Source organism: Eptesicus fuscus, chromosome 16, assembly GCF_027574615.1.
Source record: "Eptesicus fuscus isolate TK198812 chromosome 16, DD_ASM_mEF_20220401, whole genome shotgun sequence".
Lineage (NCBI taxonomy): Eukaryota > Metazoa > Chordata > Mammalia > Chiroptera > Vespertilionidae > Eptesicus > Eptesicus fuscus.
Window position 1 is genome coordinate 55,880,798 of NC_072488.1, and position 21,014 is coordinate 55,901,811.

Below are 21,014 nucleotides of genomic sequence, written 5' to 3' on the forward strand. Positions count from 1 at the left end.
ATTGTATTGGCTACATGTCCAGAATAATGTTAAATAGTAATGATTAGAGCAGACATAGTACACAGTTTTAATGATAATGTTCTTTTGCTTTAGCTTGTGGCTATAGTTTTAAGATAGATTTTTTTTAAAAATCAAGTTAAGTGTATTCTTACTTTACTAAGAGTTTTTTTTAAATCAAATGAGGACTTTGAATTTTATTAGTCACCGTTTGCACTTGCTAAGATAATAGTGTAATTTTTCTCTTTTGAACTTATCACTGTGATGATTATAGTGATAAATTTCCTAAAACCATCCAGGAATTCTCTCTGAACATATGCCATGTGAAAATGATGTATTTTTCACCATACTGCTAGAATTAATACTTTCTTTAGAAATTTGTTTCCAAAGCCTTAGGTGACTAACCGTTAAGTCAGACTAGCCTGTAGCTCTCATTATTGGGTTAACTTTATCATGACATATCAAGCCCATTATTCTTAATAGGTATGAGTTCTTGCTATAAAATGTATTTGTTCTGCATAATATTTTATTTTATTGTGGAAAGTAACAGGGCTTGCATAAACATTATAAATATTATAACCATTGTAAGTATTTTTCTTTTAAAATTGTTTTCTAGTTGTAATAAAGTAAGAGAGATTTTAAATTTTTGAATATTTTGCTACATAACAAATATTTCACCTTAAAACAAATTATCTGATGTGATTATAGAAAATTCAGTACAGTATATAATTATAGAGTCTGGTTGATTCAGCAGTTATGTTTTTTGGCTTAAAATATTAGAATTTTATGTTATTTGGTCTGTTCCTTAATATTTTTATTTACGTGAATTTCCATGCAAGTTCTATCATAGTGGAGCAAAATGTTACCAAGGAGACAAGTGTAAATTTTCACATGATGATTTAACTAAAGAAACGAAGAAACTTTTGGACAAAGTAAGTAATGTTTTTGTTCCTTGATTGTTAAGTCTCTCTACAGATTCTTTCGACTTGAATCATGTTTTATAAACCTGCTAATAAGTCATGGATTTGTTATTTCATGTTTTATTGATACAGTGTTTTAGAAAAGCAGAAATATTGGGCTAGGAATTAAGAATCTTTTATTCTGATCCTTGTTCTGCAGTTAAAAAGCTAGTTTACTTGGAGAAATATCCTTTACCTCTTTGACCTTCATTCTCTTTATCAAAATGAGTTAGCTGTGTGTCACCCAGGCAACTTAATGTTATATTTTCCTATTAATACAACTAATTTACTGAACTCTTCACAGTTTTAAATGTGAAGACGATAGTTTGTTTTTATGTGGTAATCTTTGCCAATTATTTTCAGGTGTTGAACACTGAAGAGGACCCCACAAATGAGGATGAAAGAGAGTTAGAAGAACTTAGGAAGTGCGGCATAACCCCTCTTCCCAAACCACCTCCAGGAGTGGGGCTCCTGCCAACCCCACCAGAGCACTTTCCCTTCTCTGATCCTGAGGATGATTTTCAGGCAGATCTCTCTGATGATTTCAAGAAAATTCCATCTCTTTTTGAAATAGTTGTAAAACCTACTGTGGACTTAGCACATAAGATTGGGAAGAAGTAAGTTAAAATTTTCAAAAACGGTGGCATTTTCGCACTAGAAATTCTTATTAAGAAACTAACTTGGGTCTGTGTTAATCATGTAAGCTCAGGTAGAGATAGCAGCTGTCTGGCACACACCTGATTGCTCCTTCCCACGTCCTCCTTGTCCCTGTCCTCTGCTGCCTCCCCTTGGCTTTCTCTCTAGAATCCTGAGCCAGCTTCAAAACCTCCTCACAGTGATGAGGACTAGAAGAGAACCAGTCAAAACATTTATCTGTGGGTGATGGGATTAGGGGTGTTTCTTATTTATCTTTGTACTTTCTGCATTTTTTAAAAGCAGTAATGAAGACGATTTAGAACAAACGTTAATCAGCAATTTAGAAAACTATGGGCTAAAACAAAGGCAGGATGCACATGTTGGTACTTCCAGTTAAAGGTAATATGGAATAAATGGCTTCTTAGATACAGACTATTCTCTTCTGATATAGAAAACACATGTAAACATTTAAAAATGTGACATTCTTGTTTGCCTCTTTTCTTTGAACTAAGAAATAATATTCTTCTGTCTACAGACCACCAGCATTTTATAGCAGTGACTCGCCACCAGGACCACAATTTCAGGAAAACAGCCCACATCCTCAGCATATCTACAGCTCTGGGTCAAGTCCGGGTCCCGAACCTAATATGTCTCAGGGACACAGTATTCCTGTGATGCACTCAGGCTCCCCTAGACATCATCCATGTGCAGGACCTCCTGGCCTACAAGTGCCACAGAGCCCACCTTTGCCACCTGGTCCACATGGAGCTGGAGGAATTGTTCAACCAGATGCACCTTTGTCAGTACCAAGTATGAGTGGTGCTTACCATTGCCCAGGCTTTCCAGAACACATGATGCAAGTACCCAGAGAGAAACATGGTTCTCCAGGCTCATCACACCTGCAAGGTTCTGGTGAAATGCAGCTCAGCACCAGTTATGAGTCCCTACAAAACCCCTCTGAATTTTATGAGAATTACTATTCTCAGCATGGTGCACCTAATTTTCAGCCACCCGGTAACTCTAATGGTAAGTTTACCTTTCAGAATAACTCAAGCTAAATATTTGGAGTCTTGTCTTTCATTGAAAGGATGATAAGAAAGTATGTTTTAAATAAAGCTAAGTGAAGACAAACCTAAGTAAAATGTGATAAAATTGAGTCCTTAAAATATGTTTTAACTTTTTTTGTTAATTCCCACCCGAGGATATTTTTTCCACTGATTTTTAGAGAGTAGAAAGAGGGAAGGAGGGAGAAAGAGAAAAACATCAATGTGAGAGAAACACATTGATTGGTTGTCTTCCAACCAGGGCCAGGATCAAACCTGCAACCCATGCACATGCCCTTGGCTGGTAATCAAACCCGAGACCCTTCAGATCATGGACCCATGCTCTAACCACTTAGCAGTACCAGGGAAGGCTTCAAATTTAACTAAACATTGTAACAATAGAACTTAAATAACTTTTTTAAATATTTACAATCACATAATTTTCTAATCAAATGTGATTATTAATTAGTAGGGCTTCAATTTCTTAGAACTCACAGTGGTACTCTATCATGGAATATTGTGCTTAAATCAATGTCTGTTTCTTTATTATGTGTGCAGATGGGATGTGGCATGGTGAGTTTGCTCAGCATCAGCCTCCCATTGTTCAAGACTCACCTAACCGTGGGAGTGGGTGTGATGGCAGCGGCAGCATGACAGGCCGTGACCCCCTGCCTGCCCCAGGTCTCCTCCCTGCAGTGCAGAGAGCTCTTTTTGTCAGACTTACTCAGAAATACCACGAAGATGAAGAACCAAGCAGCACCCAACCTCAGAGGGCACCCAGCAAAGAAGAAGGTATGTCATGTTATTTTTTCATAATGCTGCAAAGAATAGTGTCATGCAAGTGTCTGAGTCCATGTTTTTAATTCTTTTGGAATATACCGAGGAGTGGACTTGCCGGGTCATTTGTTAACTCTATGTTTAACTTTTTGAGGAACCACCAAATTTTTTCACAGTGGTTGCATCATTTTACATTCCCACCAGCAATGTAGGAGGGTTGCAATGTCACTATATTCTCACCTACACTTATTTTCTCTTTTTGGAATTATTATTTTAGCCATCCATGTAAGTATGAAGTGATACTTCATTATGATTTTGATTTGCATTTCCCTAGTAGATGTGTCACATGTTATGATACAGCATCTCACCTGTTTGGGTCACTCAGTTCCTAAAATGGTCTTGAATAGATTAAAGTTTGAAAAATGAGTTTCTCTGAACTGTCTATCATATTTCCAGCTTACTTCATAGCTCCTTTCTTTTGGGGATTGTTTGTGGTTTCCATACCATGGTATAGTAGCAATTAATTGCAGGGTGGTTAACTTGAACCAGTGATTAGATCTGAAATTAGAGTGCAAGGCCTAAGTGAGCAGACTTGCTATTAAGGCCTTTTTATTTTGGAAGACAATAAATAGAAAAGGAATAAGACACCTTCTAGTTCAGGAATTTTGACTTCTAGACCAAGCTCAGAATAATTCAGTTATTAGAGGAATGTTTATGGGCCTAGACTACACTTCAGATTCTGCTATTTTATTAAGGAATATTATCTTATATAATAAAAGCATAATATGCCAAGTGTCTGGTCGTCCATTCAACCAATCGAAGCATAATATGCTAATGATATGCTAAGGGCGCTCAACTGCTTGCTATGATGTACACTGACCACCAGGGGGCAGACGCTCCAACTGGTAGGTTAGGATGCTGCTGGGGTCCAACTGATCAGGACTGAGTGAGAGGGACCAGACACGCCCTGGAGCCCTCCCGCAATCCCTCTGCTGGCCAACCTCCCCCATCCCTCTCCAGCCCCAATCATGCACCATTGGGGTCCCTCAGCCTGGCCCTGTGCCCTCACACAATCCGGGACCCCCCAGGGGATGTCAGAGAGCCAACAGCCTGATCCCACAGGCCAGGCTGAATGAGCTCCCAGGTGCATGAATTTGTGCACTGGGCCTCTAGTTTTTAATATAAAAGATAATATGGAGACACTAAGTTTACTTTAGTGTTTTCAATGTTGATAAGTGTACAGCATCTAGTTAATTAAGGAGAGAAAAGTTTAAAGCATCCAGTTCTTATGAATTACAAAATTGGTGGCCATCCTTAAACATAAAATTAGTAACTATCTAAAACTATAACAGTAGGAAGCTACAAGATATTACATAAATAGTCATTATGTCTTCAAATAAGGTAACATTAATTCTTCATTTATTTAATATCACAGGGAAATGAGGGATACCTAATAACTTAATTTCCTGTACAATTTATATTTATTCCTTTAAGTGCTAAAACTTAATTTAAAAAAACAACCATTTAGCAGTCAACTTTTTATAGTCTTACAGAGTTTTATGTTTTCATAAGCAAGAGAATAACTTTTCTAGATGATATAAAATTTTATATTATAATATAATACAACTGGTGATTTTTATAAAATTTTAATGCCTTCATAAATTGTATCTGTCCCTTAATAAAAAGCTGTTACTCATCATTTCCTATATAATATTTGCTTCCTGTTGGCCTCTGCTGTTCTACTTTCCTTCTATATTCATTCTCATCCCAAAAGGGATTTGACTGCTTATTAAATATATTCATATGAAAGTGAGACTATTAAAATAGCATCTTCCCTCTTTGGGTCAGGTAACAACTTCTATGAGGAACATTACTCTACAGAAATATTTAAAGTGAATTGCAAGCCCAGCTCTAGGCTTTCTGGAGGTCCAAGAGAAGAAGGAAAGAGAGCTAGAATCTAGACTTGGTTTTCCCAGACCCTGAGATACCAATAAAACCTTTTGCTATTGTGACATAGTGTATTCTATATGAAGACACATCCCCACCCTAAACACCACTGCTTGCTTTGTGAGCACTGCTCTGTTCAAACTAAGAGGGTAACACTAGAGTTCCATGAAGTAGAAACACATTAGTAAGCAGTGCAAGGAGATAAAATAAGAATATCTGCAATGGCCTATTGACCTGGGATATTCTAGGGTGGTGTGGATGAGTGTGTGTGTCCAACTTAGTGTCAACCTATATGTGTCTGAATGGAGAGGAAGGAGACTCACCCTACCATACCTTCTATTCATTGTGCGCAACACACAAGGGATAAACAGACTTTAGGAGTAAGGCCCAAAGTGTTCTCATAAAGGTCAAGTATATAAACTTTAGGGTGTTAGTTTTGTTTGATATTTTTAATTTAGTGCTGGAATAGCTAATATAGTCACATAGGTCAAATATCTAAAAATGTAGTAAAATACAAATGAAAAGTCTGCACCTCACCCCTCATTTGCTCAGTACCCATGGCTTCCTTAACTGTCATTATTAGTGATTTGTTTTCTTTCCAAACATATTTTTATCAAAATAAATCCAGAGCTTAAGGATTGCTTGAATTAAGGAGATCCAAATCCTTTTAGTCTTTTTAAAAAAATAAATCTTTATTGTTCAGATTATTACAGGTGTTCCTCTTTTTTTCCCCCTATAGCTCCTCTCCACCTGATTCCCCACCCCACCCCATGCCCTTACCCCCTGCCACTGTCCTCATCCATAGGTGTAAGATTTTTGTCCAGTCTCTTCCCGCACTCCTCACACCCCCTTCCCCTGATAATTGTCAGTCCACTCCCTTTCTATGTCCCTGATTCTGTTATATTCATCAGTCCATTCTGTTCATCAGATTTTTTTATTCACTTGATTTTTAGATTCACTTGTTGGTAGGTATGTATTTGTTGTCATTTTGTTCATAATTTTTATCTTTACCTTTTTCTTCTTCTTCCTCTTCTTAAAGAATACCTTTCAGCATTTCATATAATCCTGGTTTGGTGGTGATGAAATCCTTTAGCTTTTTCTTGTCTGTGAAGCTCTTTATCTGACCTTTAATTCTGAATGATAGCTTTGCTGGGTAGAGTAATCTTGGTTGTAGGTTCTTGCTGTTCATCACTTTGAATATTTCTTGCCACTACCTCTGGCCTGCATAGTTTCTGTTGAGAAATCAGTTGACAGTCATCTGGGTACTCCCTTGTAGGTAACTAACTCTTTTTCTCTTGCTTTCAAGATTCTCTCTTTGAAAAAAAAAAAAAAGATTCTCTCTTTGTATTTTGCCCTTGACATTTGAATTATGATGTGTCTTGGTGTGGTCCTCTTTGGATTCCTCTTGTTTGGGGTTCTCTGCGCTTCCTGGACTTGTAAGTCTATTTCTTTCACCAGGTAGGGAAAGTTTTCTGTCATTTCTTCTAATAGGTTTTCAATATTTTGCTCTCTCTCTTCTTCTGGCACCCCAATAATTCGGATGTTGGTATGCTTAAAGTTGTCCCAGAGGCTCCTTACACTATCTTCATATTTTTGAATTCTTTTTTCTTTTTGTTTTTCTGCTTGGGTGTTTTTTGTTTCCTCATATTTCAGATCTTTGGTTTGATTCTTGGGGTCCTTTGATCTACAGTTGAATTTCTGTATATTCTTTATTTCAGACAGTGTATGCTTAATTTCTGACTGGTCCTTTTCCATTTTTTGGCATTCTCATTAAGGTCCTTGAAGGTCTCACTAAGCTCCTTGGAGGTCTCATCAAGTTTCTCGGCATTTTTTAGAAGATTCTTGAGTAACCTTATAAATGTGGTTTTGGCCGACACTGGTTTGGCTCAGTGGATAGAGCGTTGGCCTGCGGACTGAATGGTCCCGGGTTCAATTCCGGTCAGGGGCATGTACATTGGTTGCGGGCACATCCCCGGTAGGGGGTGTGCAGGAGGCAGCTTGTCGATGTTTCTCTCTCATCGATGTTTCTAGCTCTCTATCCCTCTCCCTTCCTCTCTGTAAAAGATCAATAAAATATATATTTTTTAAAAATATGGTTTTGAACTCTATGTCCAGTAGTTTGCTTTCCTCCATTTCTTTCATTCGTGACATGTTTCTTTGTCTCCGCATTTTGCTGCTTCCCTGTGCTGATGGAGTGGTTTTCTGTGGTAGGTAACCTATAGGTTCCAGTGGTTCAGCCTCTGTGGACACTCTTGGTGTACCCCTTTGTGGGCTGAGTGGAAAGTCTTGGTGTAGTTAAGCCTTGATTGCTGTTGGTACACTGGGAGGAATTGACCTCTAGGCCAAATAGCTGTGAGGACCCGCTGTGTCTATAATGGAAGAACTGCTGTCTTGGAGACACACTTATGGGGCAGGACTTGCTTCGTGGGGCTTTGGTGCTCACTGAGTCTGCCTCTTGAATATGTCACTTATGGATGTGAGAAGTTGAAATCTGGTGTCGTCTCACACTGACCACTAGGTACACTGGCTTCTGAATCTCCAATGGGGTGCAGGTCAGCTACTGTCTGAGGCCACCCAGCAGGAGCTACAGCGAGAACTACAGTTTTTTCTTCTTTGCTTGGGGTTTGGAGGTTTTGGAGCTGTCTGACCAGAGCTGCAGTTTGTTAGGTTAAGCTGCGATACGGCAGGCCATTTATATGAAAAAGCCACTGCGTGGAGCTTGGGTGGGTTTGTAGATTGTGTGGGGCGGGGTCTCTAGGCTAGGGCGTGGCAAACAGCAATGGCTGCCAGTCAGCCGTCTCTGCGTCTCCGAATTTCCAAGTCCCCACATCCCGCGCCCCAGTGCAATAAACAATGATTGCTGCATGCAGCTCTGCAAGCAAGCCACCCTCACTTTCCGACCTGATGGCAGACAGTCCAGCTTCTCCCTGTAGGAGTTTGGGTCCCCAGTGTCTCCCCAGAAACTGGAGTTCAGAGTAATTGGGAGCTTGTCTCCCTTCGGGTTGAATAAAGCAGCATACCCAGTCTCCCGCCGCCAGCCCGATTCACGCACCTCCTTACCTCAGCTTTTCAGCGCTTGAGTACGTCTCTATGCTCTTTTCTCTTTCCTTCTAGTTGTAGAACTTCCACTCAGCCAGCTTTCCAGTGGTTCTGGGTGATAGACGTTTTGTCTTTTACTTGTAGTTTTGAAATTGTTGTGTGAGGCAGCAGTTTAGGTGTTTACCTATGCCTACATCTTGGTTTCCCCCTCCTTTTAGTCTTCTGTCCCCAGAGTATTTTGCCTTCACCCTGTTACATACACCACACATGCTCTGAGTTCCCCTGCCCAATTGGCAGGAAAGGCCCTGGCTGTCTCTGGCTGGAAGGACTTGCACATGTTCCAGTATCCCAGCTCCGTCTTTCCAGAGTATAATAACCAAATTGATTGTCACATCCTGCCTTCTTCCAGAGTTGAAACTCGATGATGGCATTGTCTTTCTGGTACATAGGGCGATACCCAACCAACTGAACCACACTGGCCACGGACTATGATGCATTGTCTTGAAGTTAGGCTACACTTATTTCAGAAGTAGCGTGTGCTTTTTTATCTTAATTCAGGCCAAATCTGCATGCTTCATTATTTATAATAAGTCTTTGTCTGCATTTAGATGATCCTGTTAACTGGTATTCCAGTAGTGAAGAGGAAGAAGGGAGCAGTGTCAAGGCAATACTGAAAACCTTACAGAAACAAACAGAAACTTTAAGGAGTCAGCAGCAATCTTCCTTGGAACTCAGCACTCCTACTGATCCAAGACTTGCTAAAGAGAAGAGTAAAGGGAACCAGGTTGCTGACCCTCGACTTAGAACCATCCCAAGACAAGACATTAGAAAATCTTCTGAGTCTCCCGCACCGGGTCTCAGACTCGTGTGGGATCCGAGGAAACCAAGAGGAAACGGAAGTGGGCAGGTGAGCTCCTCTGCTGGCACAGCAAAGTGCGATTTACATCACGCACATTCCAGCGCTAATGTCAAACACAAGAGAGGAGATGATGAGGAAGAGGACACAGAACGAGAACTGAGAGAAAAGGCTTCCTTAATACCCCTGGACTCTCCCCCCGGGGCAGTGCTCCAGGACCCACGGTCGCAGCTGAGGCAGTTCAGTCACATTAAAATGGATATCATACTCACCAAGCCCAACTTCGCAAAACACATCGTGTGGGCTCCAGAGGACTTACTTCCAGTCCCTTTACCAAAACCCGACCCCGTCTCTTCAATCAGTTTACCTCTGCCCCCTCTTATAGCTGACCAGAGGTTATGGAATTTGAAAAGCGATCTCCATCAAAGCACAGTGCCCGTGGATTCAAAATTAGCAGTCAAAGCCAAAATTAACCCAACAAACAGAGAAGGCTACCTGGAACAATTTGGGGACTTGCACAGTTCAGCAAGCAAATTGGGAGACCCCAGGCTACAAAAAAAATGTGATCCTAGACTTCACAGACTGCACAATACAGTGTCTCAGCAAGCAGTTACGAAGGAGTCACATACACCAAAGTGTGCCCCTCACTTAGCCAGGTCAAGCCCTGGTGCATCACAGCCCTCAGCAGCAGTAACCAGCAACTCTGGGCCTGGGGTTTTGCCTCCCTACACCCCTAAACTGTCATCTTCAGCTGGTGTTCCACTGGGGACTCCAAGTTCAGTTCTCAGTGGTATTAGTTTGTATGACCCTAGGGAGCCTGGCTTATCATCTGCACCAGAGCCAGCAACGGAAAATGCAGAGAACCAGAAAAAAAGTGGTGGTTTAAAAGGCAGTGACAAAAATGAGCGCACTCCTGTAGAAGCAGTCCTGCCACAGAAAACCACTGCTGACGTGGAAGCCACTGTCCATGGGCTAGCCGACGCACAGGCCCATGTCCCCAGCAGCTCCTGTGCAGGCCAGGTCCCTGCAGTGCACAGCCTTCCTGTGCAGGCATTAACCGGCTTAATGAGACCCCAGTACAGCGATCCCAGGCAGTCCAGGCAGCTGGGACAGCTGAGCCCCACCCCAGAGGATGACCCTAGTGGGGAAACAGATGACAAATCTCTGAAAGAGGTTTTTAAAACTTTTGATCCAACTGCTTCACCATTTTGCTAGCTACTGTGTAATTAAGCAGTTCTTTTCAGTCTCGTGACCATCGCAGTCCTCGCTGTTTTGTAACTGGTTTACCTCTATAGTTTATTTATTTTTAAATTATGAACACTTTTCAGCTGCTAGTATCAGAACCACATGAAGTTATATCCTCTAAAGGCTGTGGTATTTTATATAATATTTTTATAAATTTAAGAGGCTGTAGCAAGTGACATAGAAACCTATATATCATGTTAGCTTCAGTAAAAATACTTTTTTTTGTAAATAAACCATCATGAATTGAACACTCTGCCTGAATATATGCCAGTTGTCTTTCATAATCAATGTTTAGATAAATGATTACCACTTTTATATGGCTGTTCATTTCAAGCAATATGACGTATATTACTTTTGGGAAACAGTATTTTGACTAGGAACCTCTCTTGTCAACACATAACTGCTAACAAAAATGTAAAATGAAGTACAGAAAACATTTTAAATCATAGTTAGCAGAACAGTTCATATTTAAGGGCATCACTTTTATTAATGTTGGCAATATTATTTGTGTAAATGAAGCATTTGAATGTCATATCTTTTAAAAAGTATTTTATTGTATCATAGAAGTTAGAGATATATAAGTACATTGTTTTGCTAAAGTGAAAATTCCCAAGTTCTCTGACATACCTTTTTAAAATTAATTTCGTATTAATTTTCATATTAAATAGTTATGAGTTACTGCTGTCACCTTGTGATGTTTATGTGTGCTCATGTGTTTTGTCTTTAGCAGCATAATTTGTATTACTTTTTCAAATGATGTAGCTACACTAATTGTATTCATCATGACCTTGGCAAATTTTACAGACTTTTAAAAGATTTAGTGAAAGTCTATCGTGATTATTACATTGATAATGTTTAAGTGTCCAGGTTCCATATTTTTTTAAATAACAAGAAAACACAAAGATATTGTAGTCAACTGTGTGGCTACCAATAAAAAAAACTTTCAGATCTCACGTGACTGGCGTTCTATAACAGAGTTTGGAAATTTCCTAAATTGGTTAGAAATTGCATTTTTATGAAAAATAACATTCATTCTTGTGTATTTATTGCAGTCTAAAAAAATAGCCTTGTTTTATTATTTATAATGGAAACAGTTTACACTGATACTGATGTCTTGAACTGAAAGGTTATGACAGTGTTTGCTGGTAACAATTTCAGCAACTTGAAAAGGAACGTTTCCTCATGAGAGATAATGAAAGTGATGGATATCAATCCTTGGGTGAACAGCTACCCTTGAGAAGTGATTAAAAAATATACAGCAAAATGTTTCTGTAGGAACCTATGGTTTAATGTTACAGCCTGTCCTTTATGTTCACTTCCTAACCCTGCGCTCCCACGGGGTTAAGTGACCAGGACTCTGCCAAACTAAGAAGCTCGCTTTGTTCAAGGAAACGTGAATTTCTGCTGTTTATACTTGGGCTACATTGTTGTCTAAAATGGTTCTGGATAATATTTTTGGGTTAAAAATGCAGTTTAAAGCCACCATAAAAAGTGTTCCCTGATTTTCTGTTCAAACTTTATTATTAATTGAAAAGTCACTGAAATAGATAAAACTGACCGAAAACAAGATTTTATATATATATATAATCATATATATTAGTAGTTATATATTATACATATAATTATATATGATTATATATCTTTGCTATTATATGTAGATTATATATATATATATCTTTGTTAAAGACTAAAATGTAATCCAAATCCTTAATAGAAGATATTTTTTACTACTAAGATAGATGTTAAAAAGTTAATTAAAAAGTAAAATTTAAAAATCATTAATGCAAATAATAATGTTCATTTACTCAGTATCCTTGAATCTGTATTACATCAGCTAATGTCCTAGAAACTATTTTACAAGAAAGCTTGGACTTACTTTCAAATTTAACTATATTTTATATGAAAATGTGTTGTTTGTGTTTAAAATAATGATTTCTATCTGTGATGCTTTTTAAATTGTAATAACATTAGCTTAGGAGATAATCTGTTACATCCTGTCAACTGTGGTTATTTTTTAAAAGTTTATTGATTTTTAGAGAGAGAGGAAGGGAAAGGGAGAAAGAGAAACATCGATGTGAGAGAAAAACATGGATCAGCTGCCTTTTGCATGCCTCCTCTTTGGGATTGTGCCCACAACCAGGCATGTGCCCTGACCGGGAATCAAACCAGCCGCCTTTCGTTCCATGGGACGCCCAACCTGAGCCACACCGGCCAGGGCCAAACTGGATTATTTTAATATTCTTTCTTTTTTCCTATTTTCTCACCAAGTTAATAATAGCCATTTTCCCCAGAGAATAAGCTCCTCTTTAAGGTGAATTGTGATTTTAAAATCCATGGAATTTTATTTATACTATAGTATACTGAGAAGTATGTTATGTCCTTATTCTTAGAAGCCAAACATTTATAGATAACAGAAGTAACTTGCATCTTAAAAGAGTCTGGATTGGATTCATTGGTTGAGATGTGACTTAACCATTCATACTGGTTTGTGACAGAAGTTTTATGCCTGTTCACTTTGATGTTGAATAGAGTAGGATATTCAGGATGTTGATTTTTGATATCCAGATGTTTTTCCATAACTTCTTTAGTTTTGTTCCAAACTCCTGTCTCTGGAGCTTTCCCAGTTAGGACCTCATTCTGAACCTTGAAAATGAACCAAGTGTTAAAGTGATTTCAAACTCTTGTTTCTGTTGGACCACTCTGTGACCCAGCCCTATGAGCCAAACCCCAGCGTTAGGCTGCAACCAAAGCAGCCTACATTTGAAATGATACTGGGTTAGGTTTCTGTTGTCTTTAGACTTGCACAGGACTTCAAATGGTAGTTTTTATTCCTAGTCCCCTTATTTTAAAACTGGAAGAATGGTTGTTTAGTAAATAAATCCTGTATGAGCATTCATATAAGTCACTTTGCTGACTTAATTAGAAGGGAGAGGGAGGAAAGGAGAAATTATGAGGACTAGAGGTTTAAAGCCCATGAATTCATATTCTTGTTCTGATATAAGTATTTCATCTCATGTCTAGTTCCTTCTCTGTGAAATGGAGATAACTTTTACTGCTCACAGGTTAGACTTAAGGAGGAAATGAATTATTAAGTATTTATAAATGTAAAATTGCTTCATAACTTTCACAAACATAATTACACTCCCATTAGAGTAACAAAGCCCAAAGTAACCTGCCTCTTTTGGAAAGAATATGGGTCTAAGAAAGGACGTTAGCTTAACATCAACATAATATTTAGAATATCTAATTTTTAAATGAAAACCACATTTTAAGCTATAACTTAAGCTTTTGAAAACAGGACCCATATGTGTCTCCTTTTCTATTTTCCCATAGCAACAAGCCTAGCTCTAGGCACACAGTTGGTGCTTTGTTAACTGCTTCTTGAATGCTTCTCACAATCCATCCAGGCTTAGATTTTCAGGTGCTATCAACTATTAGGGCAGATGTGGCAAAGCCATTCTTTGATTGCATTAGAAATACAGTTCATAACTTATACCTCTTTCAGTAGACACTGGGCACATACCTTCTCCCCTCTCCCCCATCAACTGAACAATGTGAAGGTAGGGCTGCAGCAGCTCTGCTTGGAGTTAAAGTTTGTACAATAATTCATAACTCTTAAGAATCCTCCAGACTTTACTTAATGTAACTTTACTTAATGGTGGAGGTTTGAATAGATCAATAATTTATTCCTATAGATCTACAAAGGATTCTTTCTGTAACCAGAAGGAATTGCATAACTAGAGTCTTACGTTTTTACTAGAGGCCCCACGCACGAAACTCGCGCAAGAGTAGCCCTTCCTTGCCCCAGCTGCGGGCACCAGCTTCCCTCTGGCACCCAGGAACCTGAGCTTCCCTCCGGCCACCAGCATGCACCTGGGACCCGGGCTTCCCTCGCAGCCCCGGCTTCCTCCAGAAGGTTGTCTGGAAGGACATCTGGTCTAATTAACATATTATGCTTTTATTATTATAGATTTTAAATATCTCTAGTTTCTCCCTTTGGGTTATCTTCAAAATTATGAAGATATGCCTAAGCTAATGAATTTCCAATAGCACTGAAACGTTTTTCTCCTAACACCATGAACAGTAATTCACCTTTTCAGTCATGAATTGCACTCTAGTGTGGACCTTGTGTCTGGTCCTTAAACACCCTCATTACTTTTTGGAACAGAACAGTCACTCTACAGTTGGCAAAACGGTTGTGTGCACAATGAAACTTACAGTTTTGTTCAGCCTTGAATCTCTTGTTTTTTTAAACTTAGAATTTATTTTTTTTATTAATATGCAGATAATTATAGCATTTTGGAAGAAAATCAGCTCTGTGAATTATCGGGCCCATGCTTCTTGCCTCACTACTCTGTGTGTCACATACTGTTGAGTTGTCTCCGGCAACCCCATGAATGAGTGATGTGCTCAGTGTCCTGGCCTCAGCAGCCCCGCCCAGCAGCTGTAGACTCACGCCTGTGGCTTCTATTATGGAGTCTATCCTTCTCATAGTTGGCCTTCCCCTTCTGCTGCTGCCTTCTGTTTTTCCCAACATTATTGTCTTTTCCAAAGAGCCCGCCTTCTCTTGATGTGCCTGAAGTCGGACAGCTTCAGTTTTGTCATACTTGCCTCCAGCGATGTTTTAGGCTTAATTTACTCTAGGACCCACTTGTCTGTCTGGTGGCCTGGGGTATTGGTAAAGCATTCAGTCCTCCCAGCTGTTTCAAGTGAATCATTTGTTTCTATCAGCCTTCTCCCTGTCCAGCTTTTGCATACGAGGGTGTGGATAGCCTCGGCTTGGTCTCTAACGATGCATCTTTGCTCTTGGTGATCTTTTCTAATTTTCTCATTGCTGCCCTTCCTAGTCTCCACCTTCTCTTGATTTCTTGGCTGCAGTCTCCATTTGAATTGATGCCTGGTTGCATCAGCTAATATTTTATCAGGGGTCTGATATATAATTTAAAGGAATTAAATAGAGGACCAACTTGTTTTAAAAAATTGTTCCATCCAGACCTCCATTATGAGCAATAGCTTGGGATTAGTTATCAGTGACAGACTATATATTTTATATGCTTTTTAAAATAGAGAAGGTGAAAAATAACCATTATTGCAGGTAAGAGGTTTTAGTCCACTTCTGTGTTATATGAGTTTGCCCTCCAAGAAGTAGGATGATATTTCCTTATAAAAGTGACAATCAAGACAGTTGTTTGTATACTTAACTTGCCAAAGTTTTAAAAAACCTTTACTCTTTGCCCTAAACCCATGCCCCCCCACCCATGACTAGAAAGAGCATATCTCTAGGGTGCTAGGGCTCAGGTCACTTTGCTTTAGTCCAGGGCTTCTGTGCCTGCATGTGGCAAGGGTGCTGGTGGCAATGTGTCCTAAGACGCAGTGTGTGTGTGTGTGTGTGTGTGTGTGTGTGTGTGTGTGGAGGGGGGAGATGTGTCCAGACTTAGGATGGCCTATTTTCTATCAGACCCACAAGTACCATCTATGGGCTGAAATCCAGGTTAAACCTATTCAGTATGAAGTGGGATTTTTTTTAACTTCCTAGCATTATTTCAGTTCCCCAAGTTCTATCTTTCTCCAAGTTACAAATGTTGGGGAAATGCTGTCCTATTGGTTTCACTCTGGAGGTTTTAGTAAATACCAGTTTATTAGCTTAACTACATTTTTAATCTCCTTTCTGTTCAAAAGATACCAGCAATGAGAGTATTTTGCTGAATTGATAAATTATTCTGCTTAAGGATGAGCAAATCACTTGGTAAAATCAGGAGTAGCTATTATTTCTTCTCACTAATAACTCTTGCAAGGTTACATTCTGTTGTTGCAAGTTTCTGTAATTTTTTTCTGTGACACCTTTCTATTGTCTGACTTTAAATAAAATGTTTCTAATAGTATCTGTCTGGCAGTGCATTGCTTTGCTTTAATACATTCATCATTTAAAGACAAAAGTGTAGTGGAGCCGTGTACTCATATAAGATCTTATAAATGGAACCCACTCCTGCCTTCCTGCAAGGAGAGGGGGGTGGGCCTGGCCTCCAGTGTATCCAGCAGGAGGCTGCACGCACCACACCGACGAGCACACTGCAGGCCCTATGTCCCCATACTGCGTTTGTTCTGGGAAGAATCTCACATGAGCGGAAATTAGTTTTCTATTAAAGGATCTGAATGAGATTTTGCTGGCAAATAGGCTGCTTAGAGCAGAGCAGGAACTCCAGGGTCAAAGTCATCTCCTGGCAGGAAAGGCTCAGAGAGCCTGGTCACTCTCCCCCCACATGATTGGAGCAACAACGAGGTGACTCATGCTTCCCTCAGAGGTCGGAAACCTCGTTAGAAAATGTCCTGTGGCTTCTCCTGTATGCTCAGTCAGGACGAGGGAGCCCTGGATTTAACTGTCAAGCAGCCCTGACTGTGACCACTTCTCCCCCGGAGCGAGCACAGTCTGCCCTGCGCGAGGTCGCAGTGGACCAGTCAGGACTCGGCACCGCTTCCTCGTGGACAAAACAAGGACTCATCACTGATTTCAGACCGGCGTTGGAGTGCTCATCTGTGCCAGTGGCTGCTGAGCTACTGAGATGGGAAAGACGGGCTGCTTCCCAATGACACTGCAAAGCGAGTCTCCCGCCTCCCTGCTTTGTGGGAATGTCAAAGGATCAAGCACATAGGATACATTTTAGAAGCTACAAGGAACCAAAGGAAAGGATGGTGTCTGGTGTGACTTAAGCATTCCACTCTAACGGTGCGCCTCTCCAAAACCCTCACACGGAGGTGGCTCTGCCCTGGACCATCCTCCGCAATGGCTCATCGCTGCCCAGCGTTTATGACAATTACAGTAAGTCCACTGACCTTATAGCCTGCAGCACAGCAGATTTTCTCGAGGGCCCCAGAGTGTCCTTAATTATCCCTGGAACCACTTCTCCCAAAAGCGAGGGAAGGAAGCCTCTCAGCCTCCCGGAGGTCACCTCCTTCCTCGAAGTAGCATCAGAAAGTCACTAAAGGGGTGCTATTTTGAAGGTTATTAATGGACTTTCTCTTTCGTCTTTCCAAGTTTGCAAACTATCGCCTCATTGGCTTGTGACATCCACCCGGCTGGGACAGTGCAGAGGAGAGAAAGAGACTACTGCAGTTCGTTACAGGGACACAAAGAGAATGAAGGTAATATTCAGCTTTGATGCTCAAAGATGAGACTTTGCAGCAGTACCATAGCCTCATTTGAAGTGATGTCCAAGTCTCTTTATTCTTCCTCCAGCAGATCAGTGAGCAGTGCCCTAAAGGAGGGCCAAGCAGGAGAGGGCTGGAGTGAGGGCTGGATTCCCTTTTCTCTCCTCCCTGGGAATCCTGAACAGGAGGAGGAGAGCAGGCGGGTCAGATGTGTGTGGACTGTTTCCGTGGGCGCAGTGGATGAGCGTGCTGGTGCCGTGGCTGGGGTTCTGGGAAGAGACCGGTGCAGAGGCCCCGTCGCTGCTGTGTGGCAGCCACACTCAGGTGAGTGTATTTTCTGTGTCCTGATTCCCCTGGGCTCTCAGTTTCTGTGCGGCATGGATGCCCTCTGACAAAATGAGGTGCCCCCCCATCAGAAGCCAGGGAAGGGGCCCCCACGGTCTTGAGCCATAAGAATCGAGGAGGGGCAAAGTCCTGAGGGAGGTTGGTTGATGCTCCCTGGGGGCACTTCTCAACCAAAAGGCCACGGTGCACCCAGGTACAGACCCAGCGGGAGAGGCCGGAGTGTGGTCGTCCATGATTGGTGATGGATACCAGCCAGTGGTCACCCCAGGGCCAGCACAGTGTTACAGGGTTCCCTGCCCCTACCCCAGTGCATAAAGGTAAGAACCCACTCCTTTCCACGTCTGCGGTGTGTGAGCTAAGCTCTGCAGCCCCCGGACACTTGCCGAAGAGCAGCCTCCGTCCCGTCAAGCATCGGGGTTTTCGGAGCCCAGAGCTCACTGCGGCCCACTGGGCAGTTTGCTCCGAGGCCTCGGCTACTATTTCATTTGGTCACTGGCTCAGAGAGCCCACCAGATTCATTTGGTCACTGGCTCAGAGAGCCCACCAGATTCCCACGGGCGTGCAGCTCTCACCCAGAGCCAGGGTGCATTGAGAAGATACCTCGTGAGATGTTCCAGGAGGCAGCCACTGACAATGTGGTGATGCGTCACTCAAACGTCTCCAATACATAGAGAGGAAGCAGGACACGAGCAAGGCTGAGCAAACGTGGCTGCAAGATAGGTTAGAGAGAAATTAATTACAGCCAGCACCCACCCAACCCACTGCCACCGCGTGTCCCCACAGGCTGGTTCCCATGGCGACGAGAGCCTCAGGGCCAGCGTCGGCATCAACAGAGCATCTGACTGGGAGGACGTTTCTCAGCTTTCGTAATGCTCTGGCACCAGGGCTGCGAGCGTCGGGGGAGCTTTCGTGCTGGTTTTCCGCAGGCCCAGCTCATCGCAGTCCCGGTTGGAGGTTTCCTGAAGCCGGTGCTGTAGCAGTTTCCTTCTCCACTGCATGCAGAAGGCGGCAACTTCCAGCTCCTCCGCATCGGAGGACAGCTGTCTCAAACCCTGGCGGAGGGAAAGACAGGTGAACCTGGGGGACACTGCACACTCTCCCCGCGTCCGCTGACCGGAGCTCTAGGGGATTCCTCTGAGAAGCTGGGCTGGTTTCCTGATGGTCTCGCTTTGCTTTAACAGAGATCAGGGAGATCAGAGATCAGTGTTCGGAGAGGTCCTCTGGGTGGGCACCCACTCATTCTGAAAGGAGAAGCACAACAGCGCAAAGAGCCTTATATTCGTCAACATAAGATGTTCTGAGGCCCTGACCGGTTTGGCTCAGTGGATAGCGCGTCGGCCTGTGGACTCAAGGGTCTCAGGTTCGATTCCGTTCAAGGGCATGTACCTTGGTTGTAGGCACATCCCCAGTGGGGGTTGTGCAGGAGGCAGCTGATTGATGTTTCTAACTCTTTCTTCCTCTCCCTTCCTCTCTGTAAAAAATCAATAAAATATATATTTTTTTAAAAAAAAGATGTTCTGAGAATGTAATTTTTAAAACTCTCTCTTTACCCCAAATTCTGCCTCCTTTGGATTGCGCCATATTCATTTTGCTTTATGCAAACTCTCCAAGGGTCTGCCCAGCGGCCTGAGCAGAGCCAGGACACAGGTGTACACTCAGCTTCAATGTCAGGTTCACTTGCACTCAGATGGCCTGGAGATTGGGCCGTGGACTGGCTGGCCTAGGCTGGTGCTGCAGGACCAGCAGGAGGATGTGGGCATGGCTGCAGGACCAGTGGGAGGCTGTGGGTGTGGCTGCAGGACCAGTGGGAGGCTGTGGGCGTGGCTGAAGGACCAGTGGGAGGCTGTGGGCGTGGCTGAAGGACCAGTGGGAGGCTGTGGGCGTGGCTGAAGGACCAGTGGGAGGCTGTGGGCGTGGCTGAAGGACCAGCGGGAGGCTGTGGGCGTGGCTGAAGGACCAGTAGGAGGCTGTGGGTGTGGTTGAGCTGGAGGGAGGGACACTATTCCTTAATGGCCAGGCCTGAGCTTTTCTCTCAACCTCCTTTATATTCAAAAGACTCTGAAACTTGTAGCTAAAATATGCACATTTTTCAAATGCTTTTCACTGAATGCATCTTGAAATGAAAATTCTCCCTCTGCATACTTAGCACCTCCAGGCACTAGCCCACTGGTCCCAGTCTGTGACTTCATGGAACTTACATCCTAATAAAAGAGCCAGACAAATACATAAATACAAAGGGAGAAACAGACAAACATGTAACTGCAAATTGGGATAAGTGCTACAAGGAATTATACAAGGTACTAAAACAGAGAAAACTGGGTGTGATATAGTTTGAGTATGGGCGGATGTTTCATCTCCTGAGGAGGCGGAATTTAAGCTTGGCCCTAAAGGACAGAAGGAGCCAGACATGGGTGCCGAGAACCAATTCCAGCATGTAATAATTACAAGAGTTCCACCAAAAGGTTGATGGGACTTGGTGAGCTCAACAGGATTGAGTCACATGTAGTTTACCTGTTGGAAACGGCTACAAAGCATCTCCCCCAAACCTGAATGGGATTGTTAACTGCCAGACAGCTCAGGGCATTTTATTGCCTCCTGTTGGCCAAACACTTGAACAGCTGTAGGCTATTCCCCAAACTGACAATGCTTCTGTAAACCCTTTGATACCTTACCCTTTGAAGTGTATATTTCCACCTGGCCTTGGGACAAATTGTGTTTAATAAAAGCACGGGTCCTTGGTCAAGGTGAGAGTCTTCTAGCTCCTTCAGGGGGAAGCTCCTCTGACCCCCAATGCCTATCAAAAATATCTTTCGTCCACGGACTCCTTCTTAATCATCTACGTGCAGCCCTTTCTCCAGAATGCTGACCCCTTTGTAAGGCTGGGGAAAAAGAACCCCGGCACATGGGGAGATTCGGCAGAAGTTAAGGGGTAGGGGCACATCTCCCAGGTAGAATAATACCTGTGAAGGCCTGTGTCAAGGCCCCGGACAGGTGTTCTGTTAGGCATTCAAGTATTTCCATTTC

General features: G+C 42.1%; 1 protein-coding gene and 1 long non-coding RNA gene across 3 annotated transcripts in view; both read left to right on the forward strand.

The window, feature by feature from the left end:
- ZC3H6 (zinc finger CCCH-type containing 6) overlaps positions 1-10,747 on the forward strand; it is a 56,476-nt gene extending 45,729 nt beyond the window's left edge. For both annotated transcript variants that reach the window (XM_054728010.1, XM_054728011.1), the window contains exons 8-12: positions 820-929; positions 1,320-1,573; positions 2,128-2,618; positions 3,194-3,427; positions 9,007-10,747. In XM_054728010.1, coding sequence (XP_054583985.1) covers positions 820-929; positions 1,320-1,573; positions 2,128-2,618; positions 3,194-3,427; positions 9,007-10,469 — 2,552 coding nt within the window. In that variant the 3' untranslated portion in view covers positions 10,470-10,747. The remainder of the gene's footprint in view (positions 1-819; positions 930-1,319; positions 1,574-2,127; positions 2,619-3,193; positions 3,428-9,006) is intronic.
- Positions 10,748-16,700: 5,953 nt separating this feature from the next.
- Positions 16,701-19,448, forward strand: LOC129151855 (uncharacterized). Its single transcript, XR_008558551.1, has 4 exons — positions 16,701-17,316; positions 17,533-17,639; positions 17,734-17,969; positions 18,774-19,448. It is a non-coding gene; the product is annotated as an uncharacterized LOC129151855 (long non-coding RNA).
- Positions 19,449-21,014: the final 1,566 nt, after the last annotated feature.